Source organism: Meleagris gallopavo, chromosome 2 (assembly GCF_000146605.3).
Source record: "Meleagris gallopavo isolate NT-WF06-2002-E0010 breed Aviagen turkey brand Nicholas breeding stock chromosome 2, Turkey_5.1, whole genome shotgun sequence".
NCBI classification, from domain to species: Eukaryota; Metazoa; Chordata; class Aves; order Galliformes; family Phasianidae; genus Meleagris; species Meleagris gallopavo.
The window spans coordinates 36679829-36692540 of NC_015012.2; the positions used below are offsets into that span (position 1 = coordinate 36679829).

The 12712-nt window shown below is 38.4% G+C and overlaps 2 protein-coding genes across 2 annotated transcripts in view; one reads left to right on the forward strand and one right to left on the reverse strand.

Annotated features, from left to right (window-relative positions):
* The window catches only part of EDARADD (EDAR associated death domain), a 25358-nt gene extending 24759 nt beyond the window's left edge, over positions 1-599 (reverse strand). Inside the window, exon 1 of the mRNA XM_031552191.1 lies at positions 3-599. Within this exon, the coding sequence (XP_031408051.1) occupies positions 3-599 (597 nt within the window). The remainder of the gene's footprint in view (positions 1-2) is intronic.
* A 665-nt stretch (positions 600-1264) lies between these two features.
* ERO1B (endoplasmic reticulum oxidoreductase 1 beta) overlaps positions 1265-12712 on the forward strand; it is a 25999-nt gene continuing 14551 nt past the window's right edge. Inside the window, exons 1-5 of the mRNA XM_031552192.1 lie at positions 1265-1282; positions 4600-4719; positions 6975-7058; positions 8618-8659; positions 11896-11978. Of these exons, the coding sequence (XP_031408052.1) occupies positions 1265-1282; positions 4600-4719; positions 6975-7058; positions 8618-8659; positions 11896-11978 (347 nt within the window). The remainder of the gene's footprint in view (positions 1283-4599; positions 4720-6974; positions 7059-8617; positions 8660-11895; positions 11979-12712) is intronic.

The following is a 12712-nucleotide window of genomic DNA, read 5'->3' on the forward strand; positions in this document are numbered from 1 at the left end:
GCCGGGCGCGGAGCTCGCCGCGGCCGTGGGCGGTGTGCAGAACCCGTAGCCCTGGGGCGGCAGCACGGGAGTGCTGGTGGAGTCGGTGAGCGGCCGTGTGTCGGTCGGTGCCCGCGCTCGGTTTGTATTTGTGTCAGCCCGCGGAAGGATGAACGTTCCTTCTCTCTGTAAGCTGCGTGCAGAAGGGTCGGCGTTGGTGCGCGGAGTTCATCGGTACGGCTGTGGCTGAGTAACAGCTGGTGTCGAATAGGGGAGGGCATCAACTGGGCCAGACGTATTGCCCTGTGCTCTTGTGGAGCAGCCTGTCTCTTGTGTCCTTGATTGTTATTGTTGTTATTTTCTAAATTTTTGTGTGATGTGCTGTATTGTGAGTGGCCACCCGAGGCAGTGACTAGTCTAGCACATACAGCTTTGACTGCAGTTTTTCTGTGTGTAGAACCATAGAATATTCTAAGTTGAAAGAGACCTATAAGATTGTCTAATTCCTGGCTCCTCATAGCACCCAGAACATCAGACCGTGTGTCAGAGCGGGATGTACAAACGCTCCCTGAACTCCAGCATTCTGGGCCATGCCCACTGCCCCAGGCAGCCTGTTTCATGCCGACAGCCCTCTGGTGCAGAACCTGTCCCCAGCCCCACTGCCCCTCCTCTGTTTTTCTCCTTGTTACACGTTGATGTTTTCTGAGGTTAAAATGAAGCCCTTATTTAGTACTTATCTTAGTGTAACAGGATACTAATGTAATTGTGATTCTTAATGAAGACATTAACAAAATGTCACGACTTTATCGTACTTGGCAGAGAGATTGGCTTTTGTTATTTTGCAGAACTGTTAGCTTATTGTACTCAGAGTTTAAACAGCAAGAGTTTGACTTGTACCAAGGAAAGATAAGCTAGCCATTAGCTCTTGGAGTCATGTTACCCATAGCCTTTCTCTTGCTCTGCAGCTATGGCAAATAAAACATTAAGAAAGAAAACAGTGTGTCCCAAGTGGGCTTCTGTTTGTTGAAGCAATTAAAGTACAGCAACCTGATAACGCTAATAAGGTTATTTGTAGGAAAATGCTGCTTGTTAGTATATGCATTTGTTCATTTTTTTTCCATTGTGTTGATGTGCCAAATACTTTTTGCTTTACAGATGTCTTAAGGAGAAATTGATGCCAGGTTGGACATTGACCTTTTCTTGTGAAAGGTTGATTTATCTTGAATAAACTTGACATTTCCAATACAGCTCTGGTATCTCTACAAGAACTAAAATAGCTTTAACAATGCGTGGAAATACTTTAGTAAGAGTGTTGGAAAGAAAGGAATAGAATCCCATCTGTCTGACTTCGCTCACATATTCTATTAAGTTACCACTTCTAGAGTTTATCATAGAGTTCAAAGTAATCAACAGTTTAAATCTAAGCTTGATGTTTGGCTGTTGTAATAAAAATTGTGGTAACTTAAAGGTCAGTTTTGCTGTGTTTTTGTGGGGCAAGTTAACTGGTATAGCATAGTTTAAAAAGGCCAACTGTGTGAATAGTGGAATAGGTTGTACCATACGTAGAATTTAACTGTGTAATACGTTGTTCTTGTTTTCATGTCTTTACTTTGAAAAAGAGCTCACTGAGAGGTACAGGTGCTAAGAGGGATGAAACTGTTTTCTACATTTCCTTAGTGTTCTGTCATTAAGCAAGTATAGCCGTGCTAATAAAAAAGCCCTAACTGGGGTAATAGGAGTCTGTGTTGCTGCTGTGTTAGCATGCGATGAACTGACTCCACTCATGTGTAGTGTTGGCTTTTCACACGTGCTGTCAAATGACTTTATCAATTCTGTTTTGCTACAAATGTGGCATAGTTTAACTTCAGAGCACTCCTTCCAAGGAAACATTGATTTTCCTGTTTTATGTATGCAGGAAGCCAACTGTTCCAGTTTTAAAAAAAAAAAGTTATGAGAAAGAAACTGAGAGTTTCACTTGTTTGTTCTCGGTACTTTGAATTAATTTTTCTCTGAAAAATTTCTTGGAACTGTTCTAGATTGAGGGTCCTGATTATTTGTGGCACTTCATAGTCTTCTGAGTAAACTGCTGCGTTTTAAAAGGTGTTCTTAGAATCAAAATGTTATCAGAGGTATCTGGCAAAGGCGTAACTTCACTTAGATTACCATCTTAGACAAATAAAAGGACTGCAGCTTTTTTTTCCATATGTACTTGACACTGTAAGACCACATGTTTATTTGGAACACTTGCACCTGAAAAAACACTGAGTTTTGCATAGATGATATAAATATTTTCGTAAGCAGTGAAGCAGTGAGAGGTGGTCATCAAAATAATTTCCTGCTCTACTTCTTTCGAGTCCAAAGAAAATTTCTCAGCTTATCCTCGCTCTGATTTCATCTTAATAAATGATTGTTCTCCATGTCTCCTGTTAGTAAAGTTGTTTCATGCTTGAGTAAAATGTTCAGTTGTCTTTGGCTTTTTTACTCTAGTAAAGTGTACTGCTGTTCGTTTTGTAGTAAGGATGTGTAAAGATAGCACATCTATTTTCTGCATGTGTGACCAATATGAAAATTGTGTTTTTGTAATGCAGTTGTAGATTAAAATATGTGGAGGTTTGATTTCTGTAAGGATCAATCATAGTTTTTGCCTTCCTAGTCAGTAGTCATGTGGGCTGTGAGGTTTTTTTGAAAATCATGTGAGTGAATGTAGTCTTTCCAATCTGTTTGCCCAGGCTTGAAATTCAGTAATATTAAGGAAGGCAAGAATAAGATTTTGGGTAAAGTTGCTTCTCTTAAATGACTGTTACTTCAATACCATAAGTGGTGGCCAGAGGGCTGGAGCACTCCTCCTTTGAAGACGAGTGAGGAGGTCTGCTTCTTCAGCGTGGAGAAGAGAAGGCTCTGGGGACGCTTAGTTGTGGCCTTCCAGTAGCTGAAGGGAGCATGTAAACGGGGGGAGACTGACTTTTTACATGGCATGTTAGTGATAGGGCAAGGAGGAATTGCTTTAGACTGAAAGAGGAAGATCTAGATTAGACATTAGGATGAAATTCTTTACTCGTGATGTGGTGAGGTCCTGGCACAGCTGCCCGGAGAAGCTGTGGTGCCCCATCCCTGGAAGTGGCCAAGGCTGGGTTGGATGGGGCCCTGGGCAGCTGAGCTGCTGGATGGCAGCCCTGCCCACAGCAGGGGGTTGGATGGGCTTTAAGGCCCTCTCCAACCCAAGCCGTTGTGTGGTTCTACAAACTCTGCAGAACTGTGATAGTCTGTTTAGTGTGTCAGGAAAAGTAAGAGCTGCAGAAGGTGAATTATCTACTAAAATGCTTTATTGCCATAGCATCACTTCAATGTCTCTGCGTGGTGGGGAATCCGCTTTCCAGGCCTTCTTTATGCATCATAAGAGCAGAAGCATGCAATGTAGTTTCTAGTGACTTTTCTTACATCAAGCTTGGTTATATAACACATCTTTGTTGTAGAGTAGCGGAGTGATTTACCATGCATGAAATAGATAATTTCATAACCTAGCTGTGAAATGTATGGAGAAAAAATTTCCTTCTATATGCAATCTTTTCTTCTAAGCCCATGTAAAACATGAAATGTGCAGGCTTACCTGTTTTAGTTCCTTTGTGAACTATCAGTTATGTTGATGAATTCCATGTATGACTGAATTGTAGCTAGCAGTGCTTGATTTCATTTCTTTATTTATATGCTGAAGCCTTCAAACATGCATTTGAAAGTCTTTTCAAGAACGTTTATATTTGAGAAGCTATGCTTATAAGTATTTGGTTTGGACATAAGGAAGCTTGTTATACAAATATACATAGAGTCACATTTTCGCTGTTAATGTCTTTTGGTTAAGACACTGTTGGTGTCTTAGGAAAATTGTTGTGGTTGCTTAAAGCCAAACAACTTTGTAGATTATCTGCCCTGTGCTGGCAGTGGTGACTCTGCACTGTGTGCAGCTCTTACCACAAAGACAGTCTTAGGCTAATTCAGCCCCTTCCTGTTCTAGCACAAGAAGAGTGATGTGTCCTGGGAAATTCAGATTTAATTTCACAATAGGTTTACAGCCATACAGTGTAGGTGACTGTACCTGGTTTTCCTAATATTGTACAATTTAGTTGAGGTTACTGACTTCTTGGGCACAAAAGTACTTACTCCCCCTTTACCCATACTGTTAAAGAAACTGAATATTTTTTTGTACTTAAAAGCTAATTACATACTTGTTATTTTTTTATAATTTTTTTTTAGGAAATCCAATGAATAAGTGTTTAAGAGGAAAATATTTGATATGTGGTTCTGATGTGCTAATATAATGTTCATTCATAGCTTGCCCATTATGTAGAAGGTTCTGTGTGTTGAAACTAAGAACAAATTTCAATTCTGAAAATTCTAGTCTGACAGACATTGATTCAGCTTTGCATTTGGAAGTGAGCTTAAACTAAAAAGTGATTTGTTATTTTACTCAAAATTGTGAAATGTTATATAGTGTTTTAATAATGAGAGTGTTTGCTGTGGAACTGCATTTCACTGGTATGTTTTGACTGCCGTATTTTTAGTTGTTTTTCTGTAGTTAACACTTCATTTCTTGATTAAAAAATCAATCGTGTGTTCTTTTAATAGCTCACAGGTGTCCTAGATGATTGTTTATGTGACATAGAAAGCATTGATGACTTCAATACTTTCAAGATCTTCCCCAAAATACAGAAACTACAAGAACGTGATTACTTCAGATATTACAAGGTATGATTAGAATGAACTTTTTTTCTGAATAATTTTAATAAAATCTATAAAATATAGGGAGGACTACAGAACCAGATTAGCTGTATTATGTTGTCTTTTAGAAACCCACAGATCTTTCATTTGGTTGTAGAGCAGGTTGTCAGCTATACTTGTAAGAGTCTGTGTTACTCCTGGAGTCAGTGACAGTAGATGATGACTTCTTTCATTCAGTCAGTAAGTGGTATTTTTAAAGATAATATCTTTGTGCTGCTGCGTGTGAAAGAGGATTGTTTGTTAGCATTGTACAGCACTTATCTTCTAAGTAATGTAGGTAATTTGAAATTGAAACATTGCAACCATTTCCTTTTCTTATCAGCTGCCGTCCTGGTTATGATTTTAGCGTTTCCCAGCTAGGAAGATTTTATTTCTTTGAAAAACAACTACAAGTATCAATTTTCAAGTAGAGTGGTAGCACTCTCCTATGTCTTTAAACACTGATTTTCTCTCACTGTTGGAACTGGATGAGCAGCATAAGATTTTGAAGACTGATACTCTTAGTTTCAGGTTTGCTGAGCTTGAAAATGAAGTTAGATTTTTTACTGAGCTAATCACATGATTACCAACCACTGGCAAAAGGAGTTCCCAGTCCTTTCGGACTGGCTAGGCCATCCCTGCTTCTTCCTTGCTTTTGGATCTTGGCCTTGTCCTACAGTGTGTTACACCAGTGAATCTTTTGACCTGGTAGATTGTTTAGAATGTTATTTTGTTTGCTTGTTTTTCAGTGTGTAGCAAGTTGTTGATCTAGAATCAGGCAGGAATTAAATTAATGTAAGATGGGGTTATGAGTGAGAGGAAAGGAGAAGTTCTAGGATCTTCCCTTTGTAATCTGAGTAAGCAATAAAGTGTAGCTTCACCTTGAATTTCCTACTGCTACGTGATACAGTTTTCAGGGGAAATAAGATATTTGCAACTTCAGTGAGAATACCACTTCTCTTAGTGGAAGTGGTAATTAGGTTCTCCAGAGGCAAGAGGAAGATACAAACCAAAATATTTGAAGATGAGCAGTAACAGGTCCACAAGACTGTATAAAACTCAGCAGCATCTTGCAAATGTAGGGCTTACCTTAATTTCAGAAGTTCTGAAATTAATCATACTTCCTGTGTGTGCAATTCCACCTCATCTTTCATATAGTTTTGATGTTGTAAGCAATACCATTTGTAAACTCAAGTGTATAGTCATTAATGTCTACAATTTTCTGCTAAAGGAAAACAAAAACAATATTTTTTTTTACTTTGAAAGTTGTAGAGCTCATTTTATTTTTGCCCAAAAGATAGTGATAGTTACTTCATTTTATTTGTAATTTTAGTTTTCCGAGGTAGTGTAGTTCTGCAATGTTTGTAGTTGACGGTGCATGAAATCTTGTAGTCTCTGATGTGGGAGTGGTGATGTTGAAGTCTTTCATCACTATGCTTACTGATATGTATAAGGCTAATGCAAAAGAATACTGATTTATTTTCTTTCTTTAACTGACTTTTGTATTGACAATCCAGTTGAAATGTTATATCAAGTGTTTGAGCCTCTTATTGTGTAGCAGAGACAAATACTTGTGGTGCTCTGATTTCATTGTGCCATTTGTTGAAAAATCAGCATTGATGAGAAAACATGACAAATTTTGCTGGTGATGATTCTGAAGTGGTTTCTCTTCATTATTTACACTTAAGCAACATCAACTTTTTTATTTGAGACTGTTAGTATTTTGATACTCATTCTTCCTTGATATTTATGAAGTGTGGTGATGAGTCTGTTTTTATTGCTTGAAATCTGAAATCATCCAAACACTTAATTTGAACCAGTAAACTTCTGGCTGTCTTCCATGAGATGTATTTCCTTGATCTGCTAATACTAATACAACTGATTAAGTATGACTATTTTATAGCTGTATTTCGCTGATTTCTTTTGTAGTTATTTACTGTTCTGGTGTAATATTAATGGTAAGAGATTTAATTGGGACTTTTATATAATATCTTTTTTTTATCCTGTGGAGGCTATTACCATTAAAAACTTCAATGTGTAGTAAGCTTGAGCTTGTGTACTCTTAGATTGCTTAAATACATATGTGTGTGTGTACACACACACCATATGCTTTGAAGTAATAAATCTAACCTTTTCCTTTTATCCTCTTATTTAATTTGAAATGATTTTGTGATACTGGGAGTTCTCTTTTTTTATGTTGCCTTAAGAGTATTGATTATAACCTTTTGTTTTTGTATGTTTAGGTGAATCTAAAGAGACCATGCCCATTCTGGGCTGATGATGGCCATTGTTCTATCAAAGACTGTCACGTAGAGCCTTGTCCTGAGGTATGCATCAGATACTGTACAGTAGGGAAAGGTTGTTTGGCTGAACAGCTTGTTTAATTTCACTGAGTAACTCTATCCATTGTACTTTTCCACTATATAAAATTGAAGTCTGTTGTAATACCTTGCTTTTTAGCTTCAATAAGTTGAAATGACTGTTTTTTTAAATCTCATTTCTAGTTATGCCATATTGTTTTCTCAAGTAAATGGTTATATAATGTAAAATAATAATATGATAGTGTATGAGAACTGCTGAATCATGGCCTCAACCTCTGATTGACCACCTGAGGTGAGCAATGAGTCAGCCCTGGGAGCACAGGTGAAGACAATTCTCCTGTGCTACTGGAAGGGGTGGAGCCTGGCTCTACCTCTCCTAGACCCCATTTAAAGGCTGAACTTCCCCAATTACCACTGGGGAAGGATCTCTTGTGGAGATCACTCCTCTTGGAGTCTTCTCAGCGAGCCCAGGACAAGGGTAAGCTTTCCATCCATTCTTCTTTAGCGTGATAACCTGTTTAGCCTAACTTTCCTGTATATTTCTTAATTATGACATCTGTATATTCATTGATTACACACATTCGCAGATAATTACACAAATAACTTTAAAAAAAATTCCCTTAACTTCCACTAATTTAATATATTTTTCTGCGTTTTAATTTTCTGCTAAAATTTACCTTTATGTACTAAAAAGAAGAATAAGAAAATTAAATTAAAAAAAAAACTTGTTTAGAACTTATTTGCTTTTGATATTGGAAAGATGTTCTGTACACTGTTAGGCTAAGCAAGCGTTAATCTAAGTCTAAAACCAGAGGTTTCTGAAATAATACTGTGAGTAGCTGACTGGGAGAATGGGCACTTAGCTTCCCATTTGTAGAATTCTTTATATTAAGTGTACAGTAACTCCTAATAGTTTATTTATATAGGTCTCATCCTTTACACATGACAAAGCATTGTGCAAGCCTAGTTAAGAAGCCTTTATGGCTGAGACTAGAGCTGACAGTAATTGACACTTTATTGTCATTCAAGTAACTGATCAGGGCATGTGTATGATGTGCAGCATGGGTTTTCAGAAGACGTGAGGCACAAATTGGTTCTCAGCCTGTTTGAAATCCTGCATTTTCAGTTAAAAGGTAGTCTTCCCCTGACTTTTGGTAAATGCTATGTTTAACAATTAATTTTTTCTTAGGCATTATATGCATAATTTTCTGCAGGCTTCATTAACTATGCCAAAGTTCAGTGATAAGGTTAGTCTATACTTTAAGTCAGTTATCAGCTAAAAAAATTTTAGGTTCCAACTATTAATGAACTTAAGTTTAAACAAAAAGGTGACAAATGTATTTGGTTTCAAAAGAAGAAATGTAATCAATAGTTGAAATTCTTGTACCAATACTACAAATAACTCTAAATGATCAGGTCTAAGATGTAACACTTTTAAATATAACATGTTGGGAAAGCACAGATGCTAGCTAATCATTCTGTGTAGAATGATGCTTAATTGCTATAATTTAATTGAGCATAATAATGTCTGTGAGCAGTGTAAAAAAGATTTGTTTGTTTTTTAGAGCAAAATACCTGTTGGAATTAAAGCTGGGAGCTCTAATAAAGTAAGTAGTCAGTTATTTTCTAAGCTTCTTTTGACTTGTAATCTTAACATTACAGTAGATGTGTGGCTTTTTATTGTGAATCTTTAGTCTTAGCAGTGATGCAGTTGTTAACATCAATTCCTATATGTTGTTTTGTACTTCTGTGAATTAGAGTGCTCCTAATGTAGCTGGTAGCATTGCATCATTCTGAGACTTTAATAACTTGAGAATTGGTACAGACTGAATCGATGAATGACCAGAGACAGTGGAACACCACCACAAAATGCCTGAAGTAAAATTTTTTGTACCTTTGAGTACAGGTCACCTTCTATAAAGCTTAGGCTGAGATGAGTAGCAGTGCATATATAAACACAACCTGTAGTATTAAAAAAAAGAAAAAGTTATGTGTGATTTTGGCTTGTCTAATCTTGATCTTGAGTAGATCATTAGCCTAAGGATAATACATTTAAGTGGTCAGTTTGTGCTGTTGGCTTTTGCTTGCTTGTGTGCAAGCCAACCTTCTTAGATCACTAAGTGATCTTAGTAAAGCCAGGAAGGTAAGTTGTATATACACCTAGAAAAGAGGGTCAGAGCAGGGTGACAAATAACTCTTCTCCATTCCCAAATCCCTAACACAGTGCCCAAGAATAAGGGCTTTAGCAATGAATTGGGTAATAATATCCACAGGGCCCAAATGAGAGCTCTTACTGTTGAGTGCTATGGCTGTGTGTGAATTCACACTTATTCCTATCTTTATCTACATCCTCCCCAGCAATTTCTACCTCCCTTAATGGCCATGGTTACTACTTATCTCACCTGAGCATAGCTTGTAAACTTCTAGCATTTTCAGGGTTTTTTTTTTTGTTTTTGTTGATTAATTGCACAAAGAACAGTTTTGCCTTTGGAAGGTCATCTAGCCATGAAGGCCAGCTTCCCACAGAAAGAAGGGCAGTTAGCAATAGAGGACATCTTGAAAATTCTTGGCACCAATGTAAGCTTATTGAAATGGTGCTAGAGAGGCACAAAAATAGCTTCGCTTTCTGCAGGCTTGTCTCATTGGAGTAGTGGAAAAATCTTGGACTATGGTGTCTTAATACTGGTAAGTAGCTAAGTCATGTTCCTTCTCCTCAGAAGGTCTGGAGGAGATAATATTAAGGAAAAAAAAAAAAGAAACCTATGAGTTTAGATAAGGACAAGAAAAGTCATTCACCAACCAATTACCATTAGAGGTGAAACTGTGTTTTGGGAAGGTTAGTTTATTAACTGTGGTAACAGAGTCAAGCAGTGAATAACAAGCAAATTTTCCTTCCACCCAGCTTCTACTTCCTCCCCCTCAGACTGTGCATGGGAAGGAGGAATGGGGCAGTTGGTAAATGCATTGTCATGGCCATTCCTTCCTCCTCACTCCCTTTCCCTGTTCCAGCATGAGGTTCCTCCTATGGGATGTTGTCCTTCATGAAGAGATCCAACATGGGTTTCCCATGGGCTGCAGTTCTTCAAGAACTGCTCTAGTATGGGTCTTTTCCTGCAGTGTGCGATCCTTCAGGAATGAGCTGCTCCAATTTGGGCTCTTTTTTGTGGGCTGCAGCTCCAGTCTGGGGCCTACTCCTGCAGGGGCCCTCCACAGGATTACAGTTTCCTTCAGGCCACATCCGCCTGCTGCACTGTAGGCTACTCCACAGGTTGTCCTCAGGAGATCCGCTCTGCATGATGCCCATGGGCTGCAGGGGACAGCCTGCTTCATTCATTGTCAGCCTCTCCTGGGCTACACAGTGCCTGGAGCACCTCCTGCCTTCTCTGACTTTGGCTGCAGTAGTGTTACTCTTGCATTTTTCCCAGTTTTCTCTCCCAGCTGCTGTTGTGCAGATCTTTTTCCCCCTTTTCTTAAATCTGCTCTCCCAGGGGCATACCACACACCATGTGTCACTTGTGGCTCAGCTCTGGCCAGTGGCAGGTCCCTTTTGGAGACATCTGGAGCTGGCTCTGATCTGAATGGGGCAGCTGCTGAGCTCTGCTCATAGGGGGCACCCCTGCAGCCCTTCCACTACTTAAACCGTGTCATGTAAGCCTGATATGTAAACACTAAAGAACTCACGACAGTCAGTGTATTAAACTTCAAAGCAAGGATGCAGCACCTGAAGGTTATAGCATGTAACTTCAGTTTTTGCTTTCTGTGCACTTCTGTTTCCTTTCAGAAACTTTTTCTTTTTACAAGAACCTGCTTTGTCAAAAACAAGTATTTTGTCCAGATTTGGTCAGAGGTCAAATAAATAGACTTGCATAGCTGTTGTTAAACACTGGAGAACAGCAAAGCCTGGAAGGATGGCTTGGACTTCATTCTGTTTGGGAACTTACATTTAGGATCATCATCTTGGCAGTAATATTTTTCTCTTCAGGGTAGGGATAGGTTTGCAACTCTAGACATGTAGAATGTTTACCTCAGCATCTCAGTATTTTATTTCATCAGCAGTATCTGTTTAATTCTAGGACAGATGCATTCCTTGTTTGCATTTTTCCATTTAACATCCTTATGAATGATATGAAGAGAAGCCCCACACCTAGCAAATTTGAGAAAATTGAGCAAGAAGTTCTTTTTGGAGTAATGATTGGTTGTTTGGGACTTTCTTCTAGTGACCTCTAAATTTTTTTTAATCTCTTTCACTACTTTGAAGTTCCGTAGGTTTTGCTGCTAATAATTAATTTTATAGCAGTACATATGGTACTGTATTTTGGATTCCTGACTCAAACTGTGTTGATAACATACCAGTAATATAGCTGTTGCTGACCAGTGCTTGCAGGGCATAAAGGCCTCTGTTTCTCATTCTGGCCTCTTCCCTGTTCCAGCAGTGGCTAGGGGTGGTCAAGGGGCTGAGTTGGCTAATCTGAACTAACCGAAGAGATATTCCATGCAACATCACACCACGCTCGGCATGAAATAGTCGGAGTAGACAGACTTTCTGAAGTACTTGCCTCTCAGAAAATACTGGATGTTGGACTGTTTCTGGTGGGTGGCAAATGACTGCCTTTAGGCACATTTTAGCTGGCAGTTAAATGCGCAGGGTAAAATTGACCTGATAAAATTAAGCGAAGAAAATTAAAATAAGTATTCCAAAGTACTACTTGCCACTTCCAGAATTCAAGGTTTTTTCCCTGATACTAACTTGTTCAATGCCAAAGTTAGAAATATATTTCACGTCACCTGTTTTCAGTGGATTTTAGGTAACTTATTTGTATATTAAATATGGCCTTTCTTACAGTATTCAAAAGCTGCAAATAATTCCAAAGAATTGGAAGACTGTGAGCAAGCTAACAAACTGGGAGCAGTCAACAGTACCTTAAGGTAAATTGAAATTTACAGCAATTAAAAAATTGTATACATATATATAAAGTAGCAAGGGAGCAGCATTTCTTTTTGTCTGTCTTGGTTTTGCAACGTGCTGGTTTTTGTTCTTCATTCTTTCCATAACCCGTTAAAAAGTAAATATGAAATGATGCAGAAATACCTGAAGGTATAATGTGAGAAGTAGATTCCTTGTCTTAAAAATGCTCCTAGTTTTTTTTTTTTAAAGTATACTTATTTGTTTGAAAAAAATCTTACAGCAACAGGAGATAAAGTCTGCAAATGAAAATACTCTTTTCCAGTTTTTACCAGTATCAGCCTTTTTCTTGATGACTGTGGTGAATTAAGGGGTTCTGTCCAGGTCTCTCTGTTACAATGATGTGCCTGTTTGTCCTCACTTGGTGAACCAGGTCTGGGAGCTTGTGAATTATTTTTGTTGTTGGTGAAGTTATGTTTTGCTTGGATCAGTTCCCTGGTCTTGCCTACTGATAGGCACAGCTGAGGTTGGATGGCACAAATTCTGCAGGATGGTGTTTTTCTTGAGTAGGAAAGAGCAGAACAGTTTAGGAAAGCTTGCATTCTACTAGACTCACTGCTTTGAAAAAGCAGAAATAGAAAAATAAAAAATAAGTTTATCACTAGCGGAGAGGTCTGATGCCTTTGGCCATAGATTTCAGCAGTCCTACCTGATCAAAAAATGCTGTCCTGGCTCATTATAAAAAGCGACTATAGGT